Source organism: Carcharodon carcharias, chromosome 15 (assembly GCF_017639515.1).
Source record: "Carcharodon carcharias isolate sCarCar2 chromosome 15, sCarCar2.pri, whole genome shotgun sequence".
In the NCBI taxonomy this organism is placed as follows: Eukaryota; Metazoa; Chordata; class Chondrichthyes; order Lamniformes; family Lamnidae; genus Carcharodon; species Carcharodon carcharias.
Window position 1 is genome coordinate 68,487,077 of NC_054481.1, and position 24,861 is coordinate 68,511,937.

At 39.1% G+C, this 24,861-nt stretch overlaps 1 protein-coding gene across 2 annotated transcripts in view; it reads left to right on the forward strand.

The window, feature by feature from the left end:
• The window catches only part of rbfox1 (RNA binding fox-1 homolog 1), a 333,005-nt gene that overhangs the window by 302,664 nt on the left and 5,480 nt on the right, over positions 1–24,861 (forward strand). The window contains exons 11-12 of one of the 2 annotated variants that reach the window (XM_041207249.1): positions 1,702–1,734; positions 4,375–4,427. The exons of the other annotated variant lie outside the window; for it this stretch is intronic. Of the exons in view, the coding sequence (XP_041063183.1) occupies positions 1,702–1,734; positions 4,375–4,427 (86 nt within the window). The remainder of the gene's footprint in view (positions 1–1,701; positions 1,735–4,374; positions 4,428–24,861) is intronic. 2 annotated transcript variants of the gene reach the window in all.

A 24,861-nucleotide genomic window follows, 5' to 3' on the forward strand; every position in this document is an offset into this window, starting at 1 on the left:
ATGGGTATTTTTTAAAACAACAATTGACAATGGTTTCATGATCATTTTTACCAAATTCAAATTTTAACCATCTGCCATGGTGGGATTCAAACCCAGGTCCCCAGAGCTTTACCCTGGGTCTCTGGAGTATCAGTCTAGTGACAATTCCACTATGCCACTGCCTCCCTACAATAAAGCTTCAAATGTTTTATCAAAGCATAAATTAAATTCATACTTCCATAAAACCTCATTAGATCAGTAAAATTTAAATAGTTCACTCCAAGAGAAACTTAAAGCCTGACTCGTTTGGTCTGTACTCTCCGGTCCTGACATACTATACTTCAGCAATACGAAACAGTTATATTAACTACAACGGAAGTTATCACTTTCATACAAAATTACTGCGTACATCTTGGTTAACTTCGACTAGGCAAGCAACATTTGTTTCTCAAGAATTGAATTTTCCAGTTTGATGAGGGCTGATAATGTGAGCAATTCAGTAAAAAGGTTCTTATATTTGTTCTTGGATTATTTTTTAGCAATTTGTTCACCTTTGATATTCTTTTCCACAACATGGGATTGGTTTAATCTTTTTTTTTATCTGTCATTGTTCATTTGGAGGCACTCTGGTACCAAAACCAAAGCATCCACACACACGCATATTATTCTGTAACTCTCAACATTTTATCATGTAGGAATTTTATAGATTAATTGTGGATTTGGCTGCCTATCTTTCATAACGGACCAAATCTTGACAGCAGGGCTGAAAACTCAAATTCCCCTTGCGTTTTCATAATTTGTAGGCACAACTGGCCCTTGAAGTGTTCACACTTATGCCAACTGACATATCACACAGATTCCCAGCAGGAGTAATTGATCCTGGCAATACTACCATCACTTTCCAACTCTGTTCTCAAATTTCTTGCCAGAGAATGAGAGAATTGCCTTTATAATTGGCATACAGTTTCTTTATCAATACTTTCCAGGTCCCTGGTGGAATTTTGATTGACATGAAATAGTTTAACATTTATCCATTTACTCATTTGTTTGAGGTCTACTGACCAATTTCACAGAATGGGCTTTAAAATGGAAACTTGTTATTTTTAACCCATTGAAATTCAATACAGAGGCCTTCATTATCTTTGGAAATTGTGTTATCTGGTAATCTGATTGAAGTTATTACTGGGTTGTTCCTAAAATGGCACACGCCCTTCCCTGCCAAAGTTTATAAGAGGCTTGTCTCATTTTAAGTTTGTTTCAACCTCTGCTGTACAGTCAGTGTAAAAAATGTGATAGAACCTCCCTGCTATTCACATATTATATGATCAAATTTCGAGTAAAATCAGAAGCTTATGTTTCTTATCTCTTTTAAATGCATTCAGTAGAATTCCTCTTTGTGATTTTCTTTTTTGCTATGTGTAAATTAATAGAAAAAGGACAATTATAAAACTGTTGTAGAATGTATTACATATCTCTTATAGTTCGCTAATTGCAGAACTCCATATTAAAACACAGAAGTGGATAGGGTATTTTTAGTTGCAGTATGATAATATCAAATATATATAACATCTTAAGTGCCTGCTACAAAGTGGAACATGGTTACAAAGTACAAGATTATCATTGTCTAACATAGCACAATAGGGTTGCATTGTTGATTGATTTTACAATAAATATCTGAAGTCCTAAATCTACTGATTGCCTTGTTTATCTTTGCTTTGGAAGGTTCAGGAGTGTTAAGGCCGTAGAATTTCCTGTGTAAGCAATGTTTTGAATCAATGAAACTACAGTATACTATTATTTTTAAATTTCTAATCACTCCACACATTGTTTTATTTGTGCCATGTGTAAGGTAGATGTATGTTGTTTGCCTGCTTGCACAAAATCTAGAATGCAATTACGCCTGCATATAAAACTACAGTGTGTTATTCTTTCATATTATGTTATATTGCATTGTGTTATCATGGATTTACGTTGTACATTTCTGGTGGAACCGAAATAAACTTTCAGTTGTAAATAGTATACCTGAACATGCAAAACAGCACGATATTTTCTTTTATTAATTTCTTTCTTTTTGATACTATTTTACAATTTTTTGCAATTTTTTTGTTACAAGTAAATCTCATCAGTTGTGGTTTTGGAATGCAGTAAGATTGCACAAACTGTGGCACAGAAATGAATGAAATTGGTACCACCAAGATGGTCACAAATCACAGGACTAGTTAAAAAAAAAGACGGGCCAGTGGTTATTTGTTTTGAGTAATCAAACAGCAACAGATCATTGAACACAATTAACTGAGTACACAGTCATCAGTACGACACCCCTAACATGTGCTAACCCCTGTTTCAGAAAGATAAACTACTCTTGTTTCGTAAACAGAATCACAAATAGCAGAACAACTGATTCAAGCTACTGTGTATTACACAATGCATGTCCATAGCTAAAATCTTGTCACGGAGTATGCTGAGAGCATGTTCATTGAAGAGTATGTAAGTACTAATGGCACTTTAAAGGATTTGTGCTGACCCTTTGTCATTTCACACTTAGTGGTACTCTGAAGCCCTTTCGTACCTTATCGGTCTTGGGGAAGAGGGGTGGATTGTCATTTTGTCAGTGCATATTCACTTGATGAATCAGTTTATCTGCAAAGCAGTATCACTTCTGACAGATCCATCACAAAAGTTCACAGTGTGGCTTCTTGAGCAAAGCCCCAGGGCAAGGATTTTTGCCTTGTTTGGCTGCCTGGTGGTTTTTGATTTGATTGGTGCATTTTGTTGTGTACAGTGTACTGGCTTGTGTATCATAGCTTGCAACCAGGGTTCCTTTCTTGAAAATCATTGAACAACTAAATCAAAATATATATGCCATTGAATAAATTTAGCTACGACTGTTTGCATTTCTATATCCATGCATATGCACTTTGTACATTGAATGCAGTATCATAAACTCCAGTTTGCATGCGCTACACCAGTATGCTTTTAGATGCTGTTGGTATGATTTTGTGTAGACTGAAGCTAATTACTCATAAATGTTTGCAATAAGTGCTTCGTTTTTGGCTATTGAAAAACAGTTAGGGGAATGTTGGAATGCAAGTATTCAATCTATAGTATGTTCTACGTGATCTTTTCTGATATATGCTTTTATCCATTTAATTGGCTTATTAATAAAAATACATCTGAGATTAGCTTTGATATTAAATGATAGGTTGTAGCCAAATTTTGTAAAATGGAATATTAATCACGGATTTCTATATGAGGAAATGGCGGACAATTAAGACCTTAAATTACTTTATCACGTATTATAACCAGCCAGTTGTTTTGAAACAAAATACTAAGTATACTGTAATTTTTAAAATGCATAAATATTACTTACAGATCATTTTGTTTCTGAACTAAAATGCTGAAATTCCAGCTCTATTTCCATGACTCCAAAACTTGCATATATAGATTATGCCATTCCCTTAAATGTAAATGCATTAAAGTGGACCTTTTTTCAATAATGTGAGGCACACAAATTCAAGAAAAAGCTTAATTTGATTTGAAAAATCCAGATAATTAAAAAAAACTCCAATGGAAAATAGGGCAAGATGAAATTAAATTCATGAGTAGGATCCAATGTTTTTTTTGCCGTCATATTATTCACGTTGCCTCCTCAGAACCAATTAGAAAAGACTGTTATATGCAATAAGAAATTTGAGTGGGTTTGAAAAACAGTTTGCAGTATCATGATACTTCACAACTGAAAATAGATCTTCTCTTAAATTACAATGTTTAAATGCAAGTTCAAATTTGTGAAATTAGCAAAGGTCATTTGTCGCAGTAATTTGTGAATAAAATCAGAACCAAATTTGATAAGTATTATACTTTTGGTTTTATAAACGGCTGATGTTAAACAAAACCCTAAAAGAAACAAGCCTGTCTAAAAACTTGCAATATTTCAGTTTGCTTGAAAATTTGTGAGTAAAATGTTTTAAGCACAAAATGTTGTTAGAATCTGTTTTGACAGCTTTATTATGCAATGGATGACAAGCAATATCATTTATAGTCCTGTATGCTAATCAGATAATAAATTTACTTTGCAAAACAAAGACATTTTTTATGAAATGTCCAGTAAAGAATAAAGCAATATCTGGCACTGCAATATTTTTATATACGATTTTTAAATGACCATTGGTTATATATATATAAAGATAAAGTTAAGACAGTCATTCGCCGAACTAAAATTCACAGTTAATTAAATAATATCTGAATTTTGAAAGCTTTTTCCCCCACATTCATTTAATTAAAGAATTCCTCCCCTCCCATCTTTAAACATCAGATGAGTGGGCAGATAGCACCTCTTCCAGTCAAACGTGCTCTGTCACCAAGCAGTATTGTCAATTTTATCTTCTTTTGCAGAAATCAGTTCGTCTTCGTTGCAGCAGATGAAATTTCTTGTAACACCTCTTCAGGTAATAATTGTTGATACTTTTTGATGCATCCACAGTGATATTTATATCTTTTGTGGTATCCTGCAGTACTTCACATGCAAAGCGGGTGGGGCCTTTTTAGTTACGACTAGCAAATAGCCTACAAATCCTGCAACATACAGTTTTATTCATGAACTATAGCAGGCCCTTCATCAGGTACGGTAGAGATTACCTAAGTATAGTACAGGTTTAATTTTTAAAGATAGAAAAGCTGAAATGAATTTGAAACCCCTGTTCCACATATTCAGCAATTGTTTACTCTGCCATTTTTAAACTGCTGCCAGTTGCTCATGAGGGTGTGCATTGAGTTCCCAGTCTTCACCGGTTGAGGTATGATTTTTACAGTTGGAGCTAAATTTTTTAACCCAGAAAAAAGTGGACTTAGGTTTTTGAGTCAAACATGACTAAGAGAAGGACTGCAAGCTTTGACATGAATTCATCTTAATAAATGCATCATCTTAAATGGAAGCTATTATATGAATGGTCTGTCGTAAGATACAGACGTCATTCACAAAGTTTTTTTTAAACTAAAACCTGGAATATTTTTCATGTTAACCTCGTTATTTTTAGCTGCACTTAATGCACAGTGGACTCCTAGCAGTTCTTCAGTGAAGCTTTTGGCAAACACCATATAAACTCTTGCAAATGTCGCTTTATATAAACTCTAGAGAGAGATGATATTAAAATTTCATTATAGTGAAATTTTAATAGCATAATATATGGCTTGACAGGAAAGATGGTGAGATTCATCATCTCTCCCTATGTTGATCCAATGTGGCTTGATTGCTTTTACACCTTGTGTCCTTGGTTGGCACCTTGACATAGTTGACTCATTCAGTCAGTGTTTTGATTTTAGACTGGATTGAGAGGATAAATATAGTTGTTACGTATAAGCATTTAAAGAGCAGGAATTGTAGAAAATAACATCAAATTACCTATGTGTACATTATTCACATTGACTGTAACAGTATATTATTCAAAAAATACTGTTGATTTTTTCCCACAAGGGTCACAGCACATTTCTACATGTGGATGATGAGGTTTTTTAATTATGTTATGAAGCATTTGAGATATTCATTTTCTGTGAATATTTACCTTGCACTTTGTTAAAGAGGACAAAATGATTTCTGAAATTGCCATGGAATCCACAAATATGATTGAAACCAATTTAGCCTGAAGACAGTAGCTTAATAGAAAGCTATGATTACGTACACCCCATTGCTCACTCGTAAATGCTGATAAAATAAAACATTAAACAGTTCTAGAATTAAAATGCAATGAAATCATTTATCCAACATAAAATGACAATCTGTGTAGAATGGGTGTAGAATTGGAACTAAGTTGCAAACAAGATTGAATTGGAACTGTGTGAATATCTAAACAACTGAATGATTCAGTCTGTTAAAGTGGCCTCAAACAGCTGAAAGTACAAATTGGCAGTATGCTAAATGAATAAGAATATCATCTGTCGTCGAAAGGCCACAAGTAAGCCATCTCAGCATAGTTCAAAGAGAACATAAGTCCACAGCACAAAAACTGCCTTAAATTCCACAATAACTCCCATTCTTAATAGGTAAACTTTGTTCACTTTGGCAATTAGCTCTCCATACTTGCACATCAGCTGCTTGAACGAGCTGCTCCGACACAAAACTTCTAAAAGCGTTTTGAAGGGAAATCCCACCAGGTCTGTAAGAGCAAGATATTCAGGAGTGCTTAGTGCTTTTTGATTTCCATTTTAGCTCCAAGGTTGTGCAAATATGTGAAAGAAAAATGGAACATGAACCCAGAAATGATGTGAATAACTCATTAATGCAAGAGATTACTGGTATTTTCTACAAACCTGGCCAAAATGTTACTTCCAATTGCAAGAATTTATTAATTGTCAAAGCAGATGTATCATCCTGAATCACTACATATCTATTTTTTGTTATCTTTTATTTTTTTGGTGTCTGTTTTAAATTTGGCTTCAGTTTACCATTGTCGCTGTTGCTGTGACTCAGATAATACTGAATGTCTAAAAGCTTTGTGACTTTATTGTTCAGTGTGGTATATTTATTACAGTGTCACAGAAACAGTGTTTTATCCTTAGCCTGGAGTTAACAGTTGCCAGGAAGACCCTGGGAGTGGACGATAATCCTGCAAGGGAGTCATTGATGGAGGCCTGGCAGACTTTAACTGCTGGACCTCATTTGAATGCCATTGGCCAAATGCTGACCTGTTTCAGGTAGAAAGTGATAGCTGGCTGGTGTAGGGAAATGAAGATTGGGAGGCCCAGAGGCTGCCCGACAGCAACAAAGGAAGGCTTCCGCCAGCAAGGGATGACTGGTGGAAAGGGTTGGTGTGAGTGTCTCACGACTGTTTGGGGAGTCATCAGAGGCCTGGACTTCCCTTCTGGAGCCAGAAAGTATATTTCCACTTCTCTATGCCCAACCAGCGAACGTATACTAACTTATCTTAGAAGGCCTTCCAGGCTTCCCAATATATTTAGGCGATGCAGTGGGCATTCCATTTAGCAATGCATTAAAATAGCTTTGGCACTGATTTGCATTTATTAATGGAAGTCCTTGTGCCAAATTCAGTGTGGTTAAAATGGGGAACAATGGGAACAGAACAGAAACTTGTCATTCGACTATAACTGCTCCCCTGATTCTTTACCAAACATGGGAATGTTAATTTCCCCTTATTTTTCTGCTTCCTGGTAATACCTTATTGTAAAGAGCATTGAGAAAGATAGTAGAAGCTATATGCTGTGCTTTCTGGTTCTCATAAGCTGGAAATAATTACACTTTAGACTCAAAATGCTAGAGCTTTATCAAATATACTTCTTGTATCCCTCTATGTTACTGGTAGACTGAGACATTGGTAATTGATACATGACTGCAGTGCAACTGTGAATGTGCCACCCTGGGATATATATTCATATAACAATTCATTCCTAGCTCTTTATGTTCTTTAAAACAATATAAAATGTCTCAATATCCATATAACTGTTCTAACCATTAACTGTTTTTCTCAACTAAAGATTAACAATTGACTTTTATATATAAACTTGAGTCTTTTAGAGCCTGTTTTCTTATCGAGGAAAATATTATTCACGGTATCACTTAGGTTGTAGGATATTGCCTCTACCTTTTAGATTTGGCATTCATCACTCTCAGCGGTGAGTTGGTATGCTGCACAGGTGATGCTGTGCATGTTGTTTCTGGCATTGTAGCAGTTGTGTTTGATGTTGCTAATTATGTCACTTGCTGGTGACATTGTTGATAATACACCGATTGTTGATGAAGCTGTTGATGTTGTCTCGCTGGTTAGTGATGTTGATGATCTTTTCTGCTTTTTGTGCTCAGGTGTAGGTCAAACATGGACTCTGTTCCTTCTCATTTGCTTACTGATTTCAGTCTCAAAGACACATAACCTTGGAGTCTCAGGTTCACAAACACCTTTTGCCGGGTTCCAGGTTTTCATCATTTGATCCTGTATATGTACAGTTCGTCCTTTCAACATCTCAGGAATTTAGCATGCTGTTGAAGTGTTGACTTTCTCCTACCTGTGCATCAGTGAGTTGTTGTCTTACTTCTTCCTGGTCATTTGGAGGAAGTATCATGTTTGGAAGATTTGTCTTATACTTCTTCCATTCAACGTCTCTGCAGCTGATTTCATGTCAGCTTTGTGGGGTGTAGATTGGAGTAGCAAAGCAAGGTTCCTTTATTTCTCAGCATTTTGTAAAGGTTCTCCTGACCATCTGAACGTGCTTTTTCACAAACCCGTGTCCCCTTGGGTAATGTGGTTACAGAGGGGTTTTGATATCTTCATAGGTGCCTGTCCAGTACACAGCTGATCTGGCTCTGACCTTACACTTCTCCATTCCTATGGGGTTTTCATGTATATTCTGGAGAAGTTCTCCCTGCATCGTGTTTTAGGTATGATTATTCTGGATCCAGCTACCATCTTCTAGTGAGATGACATTTGTGATATATCAGTACTGGCATATAGCTGGCTGTGTTTGCTGTATCTTATCAGGCCATCCCTGGATCACTTGCTGAGAGAACATCTATAACTCTTCATCTTTGCTGGTCTCATCTCTAACTTAGTTTCAGTGGTGTTACACTCAGTAGGTGATACATCATTTTTTTCCCTAGATCTTTTATCTTATGGTTTACTGAGGTAAGCGGCTGCTTTTTGTAACTGCTCAGCCCCAGAATAGCAGGACCACCTGTTTCAGTGATGAAGAATATGCAGTTAACATCTTTTCCTTTGTGTGCGTCTCTCTGATTTGGGCTGTCCTTAGCTGCCAAATGTCCATCCATGTCCCTCCCCCACACTGCTTATCCCCGCCATCTGTTAGCATAACGTTGCTTGGTTTCAAAGCACCTTTCCTTGAGTACCCATTTTCTTTCAAATTTTTAGGAAAGATCTTCTGGTATGGTCTGAGTGGGATAATGTTACTCTGCGCTTTGGTTCCAGGCTTCAGCTCTGGTTTATGGCTGTGGGCTTATTTCTAACTTACTCCTTGATCTGAATGGTTGTGTGAAGTTATTTTCCCTGGGAACTGTATTTCATGCAGTTTTATGGCTCCTATGCCTATTGTGTCTCCTCAAACTCATCATCATCTTCCAGCATATGGGCGTTTTGGTTTTCCTTCTCATTTGCCCTGTTGCTGTGTCTCTGATAACTTGTTTAGCATCTTCTCTCTTTGTTCCGCACATCTTTTCCCAGTGATTTGGCTTTCCACAAGCTCTGAAGCTTGATCCATATGCAGGACATTTCCTTCTGCCTGTGAACTCATGCTCATCCATAGCTCTTGCACACCTTTCTCTCTATCTGCTGTGCATCCTTTTGTTGCTGTTTAACATCAACCCTGCTGTTTTTTTCTTGACTTAACAGAAAGAGCCAATTGGGTAGAGAGCATCTTTATCTGTCTACTCTTGGTTTCATGTTTTCTGGAAGTGTCTAAAGCCTGCATCAGCCTATCCTATTCAATCAATTCTCTTTGTACGTCAAGGTGTGCAGAGCCCCAAATGGGCTGATCCAGCAACCTATCACCTTTGTCCATTTTCTTGCTGCATTTTTCAGTCTTGTTAAGAAATTGTCAACAGGCTAACCTGATTATTGCCTCAGGTCTTGAAATTCACATCAGTAGATCCTATGGTTTGACTTTGGCTGGAGATGTGGGCTCAAGTTTTCAAGGATTTTGTCTAGGTTTCTTCACTGCCGTCTTCACTCAGCTCCCAGCTATTAAATAAATTTATCCCTATCTCTGCTGTCCACAAAAGACTGACATTTTCCTCTTCGCTGGTGCCTTTTAGAAAGCCACTGAATGTTAGTCTGCACTTTTGTTTAAACTTCTCAAATATCTCTATGACATTATCAGCCGCCCAATTCATCACGGGCTGGAGCTATGTGTTTGTCACTTCACCCATTTCATTATTGCATGATTTGCTCAGTTTTTCTCTCTCTCTGGCACTAATTCAGGTTGAATTTTTAACCTAATTCAGCATTAAAATCATTTAAAATGTTTGGGTTTTACTCACAGACACCCTGCTGCCACCATGACGTCTGGTTTCCATAATTTAAAAATAATCACACTTTGGACTCAAAATGCTGGAGCTTCACTGACTGTGTTTCTTGCATCTCTCCATGTGGCTGGTATGTAATACATTGTCACTCAGCACATGACTGCAGTGCGACAGTCCATGAGGCACCCCAGGATATATATCCACATAATAATTAGTTCCTAGCTTTTTATGAATAATATAACAATAATACACAATATAACTACAGAAATGTCTGTATTTGTGAATTTTCTTAATGTTTGTTTTTTGATGTCAAGGAAAGAAAATGGTTAACATCATTAAAAAGGCACACCATTTTTGGACTGCTCAGAAAATAAATCATTTTATGATTCTGACAATCCGATAACATAGTTGCTCATTCCTTATATTCCACCTTTTAACCTGAAGTGGCAAATATCTATGTGTTTAATCAGATCTGTACAGAGGATTCTGATTTTGGGGATAAAGTGCCAAAACCATGCCAAAGGTTAAATATTAGATTGATATTAAGGGGACAGTGATGGCCTAGTGGTACTGTGGTTGGACTAGTAATCCAAAGACCAGTGTAATTCTTTAGTGATGTGAATTCAAATCCCACCATAGCAAATGGTGGAATTTGAATTCAATTTTTTAAAAATCTAGAATTAAGGGCAGAATCTTCGGCTTGGTGAGTGGAGGTAGGGCCCGCTTGCTGAGACGTAAAATGACACGCAGTGACGTTAGGCATGCGTCCCGACCTCACTGCGCATCAATCAGACTTTCAATTCGGCGGGTGCGCAGCCGACTTGGCTGCACGCCCACCAAACTGTCAAAGGCCTATTAAAGCCAGCTAACCATCAATTAAATCAATAAACTGAGCTTCCCGTCCAACCTTAAGGTTGGCGGGCAGGCGAAGAGCCCAGGTGGCCTTCGCATTTTTCATGGAACCTCATCCACGGGCAGGATGAGGTTTCATGAAGGGTTTTAAAGCCTTGTAAAATTTTTTAATAAAATTAATTGACATGTCCCAGCTCATGTGATTATTTCACATGAGGATACATGTCTTAAATTTTATTTTTCCTCAGTTAAATTATTTAGAATTTAAGCTAATCTTCCTGAGGCGCATGCGTGAAAGAGAGCAGGACCCGACTCAGGCAAATCCCACTGCCCGCACAGGGAGTGCTCAGCGCTTCCAGGTGCGCGTCACGCTGGGTGGGCCTTAATTGGCCTGCCCACATAAAATGGCTGTGCGCATGCCCGCTCCTACCCAACCTCCCCTCCCACCCCCCGGATGGGGGTAAATTCTCCCCTAAAAGCCTAATGATGACCATGAAACCATTGCAAAGACTTCCGTTAGCGAAGGAAATCTGCTGCCCCTGTGACATCAAACCCACAGCAATGTGGCTGATCCTTAAGTGCCCTCTGAACAAGAGCAATTAGGGATGGGCAATAAATGCTGGCCTAACCAGCAACAATCAAATCCTATGAATAAAAAAAAGGCAAGTTTTAAAGAATGAACACTAAAACACCATCATGTGCTTCTGCCCTTGAAGCTGTTTTTCCTGTTGTTTGTGCTTCTTTGCCTGTACTCGCCAGCCCTTGGAAACTCTGTTGCTTTTTCTTGTGATAACGGCCAAATGTTGCAAGATCACTCTGCCGGTGCTAACCTTTGCTTCATGAGAATGCAGGTTAGAGATTTAGGGTTCTCTATCGCATTTGTATTTCTCATCACTACCTGTGCAGCAATGTTACCGAGAGGTGCGGGCATGCAGCAGTCCAGAATCTATCACGCAAGGGACAAGCAGGTTGCACACAAAAAGTGATCACTTTGAGATATGCATGTGTGCAGCCAAATAGCAATCTTAAAGGGACAATGCAGCGCTACAATGGACCGTGCACAATGAAGGGACATCAGAGGCAACATTGCTGTACAGATAGGATTTTACCTGTTTATAACAAATGAAACCAAAACATAAACTTAAGCTAGCCTAAAAAAGGTTTGAAAAAAATAGAAAACTTAGACCAGAAACTAGTGGCGGAGATGTGGGTCCCGGCACATAGTTGGAGAGCCGATCAGAGCCCCATGTCATCTTTCCATGGGAGGCCCAATACTATTCTGAGTAAATCAGACACTTACCATGAGACCATCAGGCCTCCCACTGAATTAATGCCCCAGTAGGGTGGAAATATCACCCCCAGCAGCTGACCAATCAGAGGCCAACAGTTCCTTCGCACCGGCAGCGCACCAGGAATGGTGGCCACTGTTGGTACTACATTAAGGTTCACCCAGGGAATCAGCAATGGATCCTCTGGAGACATGTGAGTCGGTTTGGTTGGATTGCCCAGGGAGTGGGGGGAGCGACTGGGGGCAGGAGGAGGAGGGTCAGCAGCAAGGGCAGAGGGATGGCTTCCTGTTGTTCACCTCCTTCCCGATGCTGGGTCCCTCATTCGGGCACAGGGTGCTTTTGAATGAGGGAGCTCCCATCCCAGAAGGCCATGGGTAAACGCAACAGGGTTTCCTGGACAGCCACCCAAGATGGGAAGTACCCTACCTGCTGCTGGTTGGATACCTTTCGGGCCTCAATTGGCCCCCAGGTAGGAAGGCCTCCCACAAGTTTTCCCACCATTGTCTTAATCGGAGGGTCGGAAAGCGGTGGGATCTCCACCCCACCCCCTTCCGAACTCACCTGCAAGGGGTGGGGGCGGGGGGGGTGTTAAATTCCACCCTTAGACACAGACTGCTTAGTGGAATGATTGTGCATAATTTTAATTGTGTATACAGAAGAACTTGAATTCATATACAGTTGATACTTGTGAAAAATATTAGATTGATATTAAATTTATTGCAAATTCAAATTAGTGTAGAATTAGATGATGCATGAGATCTCTGATTGTTTGTTCTGTTAAGTTGAGAAATGGATAGTAGATTATACTGCAAGGTCAAAGCTTCATAATGGCAAGTGTGAACAAATGATTTTTAATTCCATGCTTTAGGGAGTATAAGTTTTAATAAAAGGATATTTGAATGCTGCCAAAAAGTTCATTTGTCAGTACAGAATTTAAAGCACAATGCTATCTTGCTGAGAGTATAAGAAACATTCATAAAGCATGATTGGGTCTAAATACGGATTTATGTCCAAGTGTATTAAATCTACTCTTGTAAACAGACATAATGAGGCCTAAATTAAGCTCGTTGTGATGTTTTCTCAACTTAAGTGCCAGGCCTTTCACAGGAATGCAATCCATCATTAACTTAATCAGGGATCACTTTGGCTACTTGCCAGTTCACTGATTATTAATACAGGCTTTATGTAGCGACATATATTTTGTTTTGGCTAATAATCTGGTGGAAAAGGTATTGTGTCATAGTATCATTCTACTTAATGGGTTGGTTGATGAACTTCAAAACTGGCTAATAAATTTTCTGATTGGCTAACTTTATGACTAGCTAATGAAATAAAGCTCTTCTATCCACGCTTGACCTAATGTCTTTACAATCTCATGGAAAGCTTATATTATTGTTTTGCATCTATGACCTGGCTATTAAATTAAGACATTTTTATTTTTTTTAATTTTGAATGAATTTCGTGAGGGAATTCATTGGTGGAAATCATGTTTTTTTCTATATTTTGCAGTAAAAGCATGAATCACCTCCAGGTTAGATACAGTAAACCCATGGTAAAGTTTACAGCTGTGCTCCAAAAATGCATGAGACTTTCTTGCTGGGACCAACTGGTGCCATTTTCTTTTAAACTGGTAATAATACTACGGGCCCAATTTTAACTCAGTGGCACCCATTCATTTGCATGAAGTTTAAAATTGTGCACATTATATATTCTCAATCTTCCAACTAAACCACTCACAACCAACACCACTAAGAAACCGGGCATTAGAATTAAAGTGTTTCACAAGAAGGGAGAACTCAGGTATTGGTAGCCTGATAATTTTTTGCCCGTCTTTTTTTACCTGCGTCACCATCAGCAGGGACGGGATCAGCTACAAGATCATTTTTGTTTTCTAACTTTACTTGCTTCATGTCTTCTAACAATGCAACCTCCGAGAAAAACAAAAATGTACTAATTGTATGCCAGTCTGAAGTGGCTACAGTATGGACACTGAGCACGAGTTTATCTTTTGGGTGCTCTCTTAAAAGTCAAGTGAATGATGATGTTTTGTTTGAACTTTTTCCCTTTTGGAAAATGGTAAATCCACCAATGCTGCTCTTGCAGAGAGTGATGCACTCAAAGATTGAAGAATTGGGGCTATGGTGTTGCAGCCTTATGTTGAACCTCTGCTCTTCTGGAACATGGCTCCTGACTAGGAGCATGAGATTGATTAATTTACCTTGTTGGATATATTAACTCCACTCTCTCAAGGCTCAGTGTAATTCCTCTAATGACAAAATTAGCACTCAGAATTTAAACAATATTTTTCTAAAATTTAAACATGATGGGTGGGACTGAATTTCCACAGGATCACAACACTGAGACTTCCATGTTTAGCATGTTAAAACATGCTGCTATTTGGAAAACTGGGAAACAGATGATATCAGACTTTTTGCCAGAGCACTAATAATAAATCCATCAAGCACCTTAATTTTACCGTGAATTTATGCCCACTAGGATGAAGGTATTGATGGCCCCAAATCCTGCTTTTTTGAACAGCTGCGAGAGAGAAAAGGCTATTATTCCATCCTTCTGGTTAGAATTTATGTCCCAGTCCATGAGCAGAAAGGTTAATATCAGAAATGATAATATCAAAAGGAAAATATTCACAAATCTCCAGTCTAAAATAAAAGTTTTAAAGCGTTGCTTTAATGATTTGGGATTACTGAGTTTTCATAGCTGGGTCATTTAAAATAATCACAATCCAAGGAATGCTACACCGTAGTTATGGTATTTTTGATTTGCTGCCCTTTAAATTCCACACCAATGTACCAAATTCATACTATTAATGTCCAATAATAGTGATTTACTTTAATGTTATAACACATTTTAATGGTGAAAGAATTTGCTGAAGATGCAGTAACAAATGAGTTTTTTTTAAGTAAAACAAGTTATTGATTATAACCCTACGTAGTAAAACAAAATCCACTGACTAGCCCAATGTGTGAAGCAAGGAGTTTATGTGACAGGATCTTCAGACCATCCTTTCTGTTTTGCAGTGTGCATTAGTTCTTGAGTCTTATACAATAAAAAGAGTGGTAACCTTTTTGGCTTCATGGTCATTATCTATTTGACAGCTTGTCTGCCTCATGCTAACAATTCTAGGTCAACTCACATGCTTGGTCAAATGTGACTGAGTGCAAAATTTGACAAGATTAAGTCGGGAAAGGATGATTCCTGATTGGAGAAGGTGCAATTTGAATCTTTCAATATCCTTTCCAGTCAAGATAATCTGAAAGCATCTTTTGTGTTGATCAGCAGCTGAAAACAAATTATGGTTTTGACTAAAATGGTTAGGAATAGCTTTCGTTGTCAGTCCCATGGGAGCAGAAATATTGGCGCCTCTTTGCTAACATCCAGGCTGGATGTCAATCAAGTTCCAAAGCACTCTTAGAGTCATGAAAGTGATCCACAGTTTAGATTCCTGGACACTATAAATGACTGCCAGCTTTATTTTGGGATTTAGAAGCTTTGTTGCCAAGCACATGTCCAAAGCTTTAAAAGTTAACAGTGAAATATATGATTTTTCTCACATTACACTGAGTTCAGCTTCACATAATTTAATTTTCCTATCGCTTATATTACTGCAGTTTGCCTATGAGCTGCATTGCAGCCAAGAGAGATTCATATGTTGTTGATTTGAAATTACTTATTTCTGTGCTTCTAACTCTGAACAAGAAATCAAAGTTAAACTGCCAATCCTCTGTGTGATACAGCCCTATTGATAGTATTGGTATCCCTGTTCTAATATAAGCTCAGTGCAGATGACAGAACACCAGCAAGAGGTAGAACCCCACCTCTGCTCAGCTTTCAATCTTAGTTAAGGAAGGTATAAGGAAAAAGTAATGGATATCCAACATAGAAGATCTTGCAACTCTTGTGTGGAATCTTTGGTTAAAAATACAAGAGTACAATTATAATGTAATAATTATTGTCTGGGCAGTTGATAACTGTCCCTACATTCCTACAATTAAGTGGAAAATTATAACCCATTGCTCTGAATTATGTCTCCATCTTGCATAGTGCTGGGAAATGACTTTTAACACAGATTTGAAATCATTGTGTTGGATTTTATTGCCTTGTGATTAAAAACATCTTCCTGTCATTTGTTGGAGTTGCGAGCAATATACTTTTGAAACTTGAGGTGAAGATACTACCTCACTTTTCTTATCCAGCTAATTTAAATTAGGTGGGGCCACATGTGAAGCTATGCTTATCACAGTTTTGAATTTTGGGGATGTATCGCATGAATGTGGCTACATACCAATTATATATAGGCAATTTATTTATAAGATTGTTTTTTTTTAGTTTTATTATCTGTCCATCTGTCTATTTATTAGGTGCGATTTTGATGTGCAGGAATGCTCTACACAGTGTGTACTTTTTCTTTTACATCATAAATGTGGGAAGGTGTTTTATAGACTTTTTTTCTACTGATGCATTAATTTATTTTTGTTTCAAGAAATTGTCATATTGCTGAAAAAAGAGACATGTCTAAACTTTTCATCTTGCACTCATCAGGACATTAGCAAGAATACCAATATAGGGGAAGAAAACAATTTATACTGTATTGAAGAGAATGCTGATTGGTTGGTGAGTGATGTTGCCATGGAGAATGCATCAGTGATGGTGACTGACAGTTAACTGCCAAGTATTGTTTGAAATTTAAACCAAGCAGCTTGACCATGATTGGTCAAGGTATTACCCTGAGGAATGAGTCAGCGAATGGCTGTTATTTATTTTGTTTAGCTGAACAGGCACAATGTATGTACATGTTCCTTCTGTCTACAATGTACAGGGCCCCGTGTATTAAAATATGTTGCTTCCAGTGGACGCAAATGTGCCACATTGCGAGGCTGACTAACATTCTTAAATTGGTTGTCAGCGTAATTTTTAGCACACTGAGGATTATTCAGCAAATGTTGTCCAATCGCGGAATCACATCTAACATTAGATACTATGTTTTGAATTTTGCCAGCACAGGCTGGTTAGGTATGGTCTGTATCCTGCCCATTGCGAACAGCCGCTGGGACATGCTGTTTGATATGATCCGCCAGTCTTTGGACATACGGCCTACATACCTAGCTCACACTGGCACTGAAATTCATATACCACATTACTCATTTGTGATAGGCAGAACATCTTTTTGGCTTGACAGCAGCTTCCTATTAGTGGTGAATACCACTCATGTTGCTACTGTATAGTGGCAGCGTGAATCAGCTAGCTTCACCTGTTGCTCAAATTTTTGAGATACCTTGCCCTTTCAGGGTAATCTGAGGTAGACTGGGCACTTTTCAGGGCCGAAAGTGACAATCTTCCAGTGGCCTGTTCTGGAGCTTGCGTGATACACAGCGCTAAATGATCTGATCAGGGTAGCCATTATCTTGCAGGATGCCTTTAGTGCGCTCTATTTCAGCATCAAGCTTGCATGGTGAGCAAATGGCTTGGGCCCTACTTTCAAAGTTGCTAAGACCAATCTTATAGTGCGTTTAGCTGTAAGAATCCCAACACATATATTGGCCAGTGAAGGTAGGCTTGTGGTAGACCATAGTAGAGAATACCCTGGCAGATTTCTCATTCCTCAGGGCAATGCCTTGACCAATCAGGGTCAAGCTGCCTGGTTTAAATTTCAAACAATGCTTGGCAGTTAATCATCAGTCACCGTCACTGGTGCATTCTCCATGCAATGCCACTTGCCAACCAATCAGCATTCTCTTCACATACAGTGTAAATTGTTGCCTTCCCTTATATTGGTATTCTTGTGAGTACCTTGATGAGCGCAAGACAAAAAGCTTAAACATGTCTCTTTTTTCAGCAAATTCTGTACTACCAAACAACTAAATTGTCAAAATATGGAGGTAGATTCTTTGAACTGTCCTATTTTGGGTGGCATGTACTCTAATGATCTTTTTCTCTGGGGATTCTTGTGGCTTAAGACATTGAAAGGTTTTCTTATATAACTCACTGTGAGTTAACAATTTCACAAATAAAATTTACTCTACGATTTAACTGAATTTGTCAAAGTAAGCAGGAGGCAATTTACAGGTTATATGGTAAAATAGGAGAAACTTTACTATGCTATGTTAATATGCTGTGCTATTAAAACATACTGTAGCTGTTTAAAGCAACTTGCATTTGTTAAAAAAAGACTCCAGCATGCACAGATATATATTTCATGACACATATCCACAAAAGCAGGACAAATACAACCTGGTCAGTTACCTCCCCATCAGTCTACTCTTGATCATCAGTAAAGTGCTGGAAGGGGTCATTGACTATGCGATCAAACAGCACTTACATAGAAATAATCTGCTCACTGGCGCTCAATTTGGGTTCCACTTAGGGCCGCTCAGCTCCTGACCTCATTACAGCCTTGGTCCAAACTTGTTCAAAAGAGCTGAACTCAAAGGTTAGGTGAAAGTAACTGCCTTTGACGTCAAAGCAGCAGTGTGGCATCAAGGAGCCCTACCACCACTGAAGACAATGGGAATCGGGGGGAAACTCTCCACTGGTTAGAGCCATACCTAGCTGAAAGGAAGATGGCTGCTGTTGGAGGTCAATCATCACAGTCCCAGGACATCAGGAGTTCATCAGGATAGTGTCCTAGGCCCAACCATCTTCAGCTGCTTCATCAATGACCTTCCTTCCATCATAAGGTCAGAAGTGGAGATATTCGCTGTTGATTGCACAATGTTCAGCACCATTCACAACTCCTCAGACACTGAAGCAGTGTGTGACCAAATGCAGCAAAATCTACAAATCATTCAGGCTTGGGCCGATAAGTGGCAAGTAACATTCACCTCACACAAGTGCCAGGCAATGACAATCTCCAACAGGAGAGAGGCTAACAATCTCCTCTTGACATTCAATGGCATTACCACTGCTAAATCCCCACTTTTAACATTCTGGGGGTTACCATTGACCAAGAACTCAACTACAACAGCCACATAAATACAGGGTCCACTAGAGCAGGTCAGACCTTGGGAATTTTATGGCGAGTAACTCACCCCCTGACTCCCCAAAGCCTGTCCATAATCTACAAGGCACAAGTCAGGAGTGTGATGGAATATTCTCCGCTTGCCTGGATGAGTGCAGCTCCTACAAGACTCAAGAAGCTCGACACCATCCAGAACAAAGCAGCCCGCCTTAAAGCCCAACTTAAACATGCATTCCTTCCACTCCTGATGCACAGTGGCAGCAGTGTGTACCATCTACAAGATGTACTGCAGCATCTCACCAAGGCTCTTTCAACTTCATCTCTCAAACCCATGACCTCTACCACCTAGAAGGACAAGAGAAGCCGATGTATGGGAACACCACCACCTGCAAGATCCTCTCCAGGCTGTACACCGTCCTAACTTGGAACTATATCGCTGTTCCTTCAATGTCACTGGGTCAAAATGCTGGAACTCCCTTCCTAACAGCACTGTGGGTGTACCTACACAACATGGAATGCAGTGGTTAAAGAAGGCACCATCTTCTCAAGGGAAATTAAGATGGGAAACAAATGCTGACCTAGTCAGCAATCAACAATGCCCTCATTCTGTGAAAGAATAAAAAAAAGATTGTTGACAAACCTATGTTTTGATTTTAATGGGGATAAAAGCTCTTTAACTCTTCAAAGAAAAATAGGGCTTGATTTTACCCCAGTGTAGTAGCCAGGTGGCTGGAGCGAGGTTGGTCCCTCAGGGGGAAGATTAGCCAAAGGGGAAGACTTAAGTTGTAGCCGCCAAGGCTGGGTTTGTGGCCAGGAGGAACTCATCCCTTGGGTTCACCTTGCCCCGATTGCCAGCTGGTACTGGTCCAGGTGAGCATCGTGCACACACTCCCTATCAATGCATTGAGACCAATTTAAATATTTCAGTCAGCTGGGTGCTTTCTTCAGGAGGTCTGCTTGGGTTGGCTACTTGGCAGGGGCAAAATGGAGGCAGCCATGCTCCATCTTCAGAACACCATCACCCTCTTTCTGCTGGATGAAAGGCCTGAAAATTCAGCCTCTAATTAGAGTAGTGAGTAATTGATGCAGATTCAGCACCTCCAATTTTACGTTCCAATTTTAATGTAATTTTTAAACAGCCAAACAATCATTGTGTGCTTTGCAGTGAGGAAGGTATTTTTTGACATGTTTAAGTGTACTAGAGGATATTCTAGTGCAATATTGTACCAATGAAGAATTTAATGCTTCCATCACCATGTACATTATTGTCCACCATACTACCAAGGTATTTATCCTGTTGGAAGAACAGTATAATATTGGTGGTGCAATACATTTGGCACTGAGATACTCTGCTATATTGCTATCAGTGTTCATCTGATTAGAGAGAGCTAACCATCGATCAATTCTTTTCATTCATAAGAAACCATATTGGCACTGTGGGCGACTGGGTATTTCATATTTTGCATAAATTCCTTGGGCAGTAGGATGACCAGATTATAAAAGTGGGTTCCCGCTTTTAACACAGTTACAAAACTGATGTTCTTATTATTCCAGCACTGTCAATATAATGGATGAATAGAACATGGTTAACATCCAAATACTAACTATCGATGAACTTTAGTCATAAAATCTCTTGCCTGTTTTCTAGCAGAACAGTTGGTATACCTGCCCACCCATTTCAGTCAGAAGTGCGTGGTGCAAGATTGATACATTACAACAATGACTGACTACTCTTTGAAGGTACTCGATTAGCTGTTAAGTGCTTTGGAACGTCCTGGGGTAATGAAAGGCAATACATGAACGCAAGTCCTTTCTTTCATTAAAGAAGGGACTGATAAATAATACTGCACTATTTATCTTTTTAATTGTCATTTTCGTTAATATACAAAAATATGAGTAATCTCAAAAATATGAACAAAGAGCAATGGTCTGTTGGAATTTTGTATTTGACATGCCAATGTATGCAGCTGCTGGATCCAAATAAATTGTTTACCAATTTACTAAGAATTATGCTTTGGTCAGGACCGCCATATGAAGGCAGAGAATGAGAAAGTTCCATGGAAAATCAATGGCTGAATGAGATTTCTATTTGAAGCAAATGTGCATTCGTCTAGATGTTCACAATATTCATAATTAGGTGAATAAAGCACCTGAATAAAAGCATGATGTTTTCTTTGTGGTATGTTACCAGAACATCCAGGTTCTTTGTAGAATGTGGAAAATAGGATTACTGAGCTTTTAAACATTATCCATTTTGTTGAACTGTGTTGACTGAATTTTAATCCATTGAATGTTGATCATTAAATTCAGAATTATCTCCACAATTTTTCCTGCCTTTCTTAAAGGGACTAACATAAACTGGAGTTTAAATATTCTTGGGGGTGATGACATCCAAGTAGTATTTCATGTAAGTGACCATGCTTCATCAGGGGAGATGGCGATGTAGTAGTAATGTTACTGAACTAGTAAACCAGGGACCCCAGGGGGGCCAGGGGGAATGTATTCAAATCCAACCATGGTAGCTGGTGGAATTTAAATTTAATTAATAGAACCTGGACTATAAAGCTAGTCAACCATGAGAACTATTATCAATTGTTGTAGAAACCCATCTGGTTCACAAATTCATTGAATATTTAAAAGGTCATTGAATATTTTTAACGCTGTGTTAGATAGATTCTTGGTTGACAAGGGAGTCAAAGGGTGTAGGGTGTAGGAAGGAAAGTGGAGTTCAGACTGCAGTCAGTTCAGCCATGACTGTTTGAATGGTGGAGCAGGCTCAAGAGGCCAAATGGTCTACTCCTCCTCCTAATTTGTGTGTATGCATATATGTATATGTACGTATCTATGTAAGACAGGACTATGAATGTTAACTAGCCCAGCCCTGGAACCTCAGCCTGTCCTCATGCACATTCTGGTAGAATTGCTTGAAATGGATGAGAAATGGTCCCTGGTAGGTTTCCTGCCTAATGCTGCAGCATCCCAAAAGTCACCTGACAGGTCATTATTAAAATTAGGACTTTCCTGAATTGCTGTAATTCTGTAGCCCACATGCTTACTAACTGAGATGCAGAGTGAGGACACTGAATCTCCTTATTTAAAATTCCAATCACCGTATGTATGCATTTGCTCGCCTGTAAAAATCTGTTATTGTGCAAACAGGCAGCAAAAATGTGATGGATACATTTGCATAGTTTCTTTGACCTCTGTTTTTAATGTTTATGTAGCATAGACTATCTTCTTTCAAGAGTTGGGATGTCTGTTTGCAGGCTTCTGCATAATTCACACTAGAACCTGCCTCAAAAAAAAAACCATGGAGCAATATTGAAGATGATTGTTTCATTGATTTTCCACCTCATTTTGTAGGAAATTACTTTGCTTCAGTTTAACATCCGTCCGGGATGATACTGTTGCAGTTGGTGCCTTGCTGCATTGGACATCACTAGCCAAATTATTACTCAATCATTCCCTGGAATAGTGTGTTGAAGCTCCAGCCAACAGTACTAAACACAATGAATGATATTGGGAATTCAGATAGATTTGGAGGAAAAAGGCACTGGCCCTGAAATTCTTGCCCCAGTTAAGGCAGAAGATGGCCAGAGCCTAGAACGGAATCCAATAGCAAAGGATTCCACACCTTATTTTTTTGTTTATCATCACTTTGCAACAGGAAGCTGTGATTGAATCCTTTGCCAACCTCCCATGTTAAGGGGGAAGTCTGTAAAAGTTTCAAGTATTTCCAGGGAGATTATTCCCTTTATGTCCACCTTGAATCTTAGTGAGCTGGTAACTTGCAAGCTTCCTACTGAAGTTTATACAAATCTTCCAGGCATTACAAGGGAAAGATATTCAATCCCAGAGAGTGTGATTATGATCCAAAGAGGCTCATTTAATTGCTGCACTGGGAGCAGACACTAGGAAAGGCTACTTTTCTTTGGAACCTCACCAGAACTCTGCTCTGCTCTTGGACTCACATAGTGTAACATTCTGTTGGCATTTCAGCGTGGAAACTGCACGTTTGTCGATCCAGGCATTCAGGTGACTCTTTTTGCAGGATTTTGAATTGAGTCTGTGCCTGAGGCTCAGGCGGGCAAGTGTTTCACTACATTGCATTAGTACCAGCAGAACAGACCCCCAGGAGTTTTGGTCCTGCAGTAACTTCCAATGCTGTCTTTTCAAATCAAAGATCTCAGAAGTAACCTTTTACGCTTATAAAAATGAAAATGAGTATCTATTATAAAGATGCTGTGTCAGGCCTGAATTTTCACTTCGGGTTCAGGAGTGCAGTCGGGAAAAGTGCCCTGGAAGGCCTTATTTTCTTTCTGGGGTGAGGGGGTAGGGGGCGTTAGTGTTAACAGGAGTCATACCCACCGCCCTCAGAAACAGCTCAGAGGCAGCACAGGGGATGCTGGAAGCCAGCTGACCAAAAGGTCTACCTGATCTGGCACCTCATCCCGGCTGCAAAAAAAAGCCAAAAAATAACCCTCTAGCCCTCATCCCCTCACACTCTCACTCACACACTCCCCATGCCTCAACTTAGTGCCAACTCTTGCCAATCCATACCCCCTTATACACTCCATGCCAACTCACCCAACGCCCACCATAGGCAGACCTCAGGACCTATGCTGAGAGGAAATAAAATAAAGTTCCAAGTGTCTATTGATGAATTCACTATTTGAAAAAAACCTCTCTTTGATTAAAAACCCATTCACTACATTTAAATTCCTTCAATCACTTAATCCCTCATAACAATAAGCACTTGTATTCATAGCCCATCATAAAAGACTTTATAACAACAAACAGTGAAATGACAGGCATCCCAAAGATAATGATAGGTTGTGAAATGAGCCATGCAGCACAAATGCTATAATGATCACCCTCAGGCATACATCAGTAGACAGAGTTAAATAGAAAGTACTGATTTTTTTTAAATTTAAAGGCCAGGATATTTAACTCCCTTGACAGCTTAGCAGTTCCAATTAGCTTTGAGAATTTCCTTGACAGCTTGACGGTTCCAATGAAATTGACAATTCCAATTAGTTTATCTACTTATTACACACATTCATCAGTACTTTTAACAATCCCAAGGGCACCTTACCTCTCCCAAAGGCATCCCTGGACCCATTCAAAAGGGTATCCTACCTCGCCAAAAGGCCATCCTGCCTCTCCAAAGAGCTCTGCTAACTTTAGACTTTCTCCTGATAAGTCTAAAGAGCACAAGTTGTATTTTGGTCACTGAAAATTGGACCTGACTGGAGGCAGCTGCACTTTAACATGTGCAGCTGCCTCCATGAGCCACAGATGTGCAAACTACAACCCACTCCCTCCCGCCCCGGTGAAAATGATAGGTGCCAGATTCGATGGCAAGACTTCCAGATTCAGGCCTCCTGTTGGATAAGTCTTCTCTGTCATTTTGAAAATTCAGGCCACAGTCTCCATCCAAGAACACCCCAGTTTTATTTGATTATTTTGCAAACTTTGAAATACGGGCTTTGTAAAAAAAGTTTACAAAGTTCTTTCTCTTCCAAATAACAGAAATTAGCAGGTTGCCTATGAGTACTTAGCAAATAATGTTTAGTTGGCTTTCATTTTTTTACAGCTCCGAACTTATAAATTATAAATAGGTTTAAAAAATATTAAATATTCTACAACGACCTGAATAAACAGAATCAGAGAATCACAGAATTGTTACGGTGCAAACGGAGGCCTCTTAGCCCATCGTATCTGCACTGGCTCTCCGAATGAGCATTATGACTCAGTGCCATTCTCCTGCCTTTTCCCCAGAA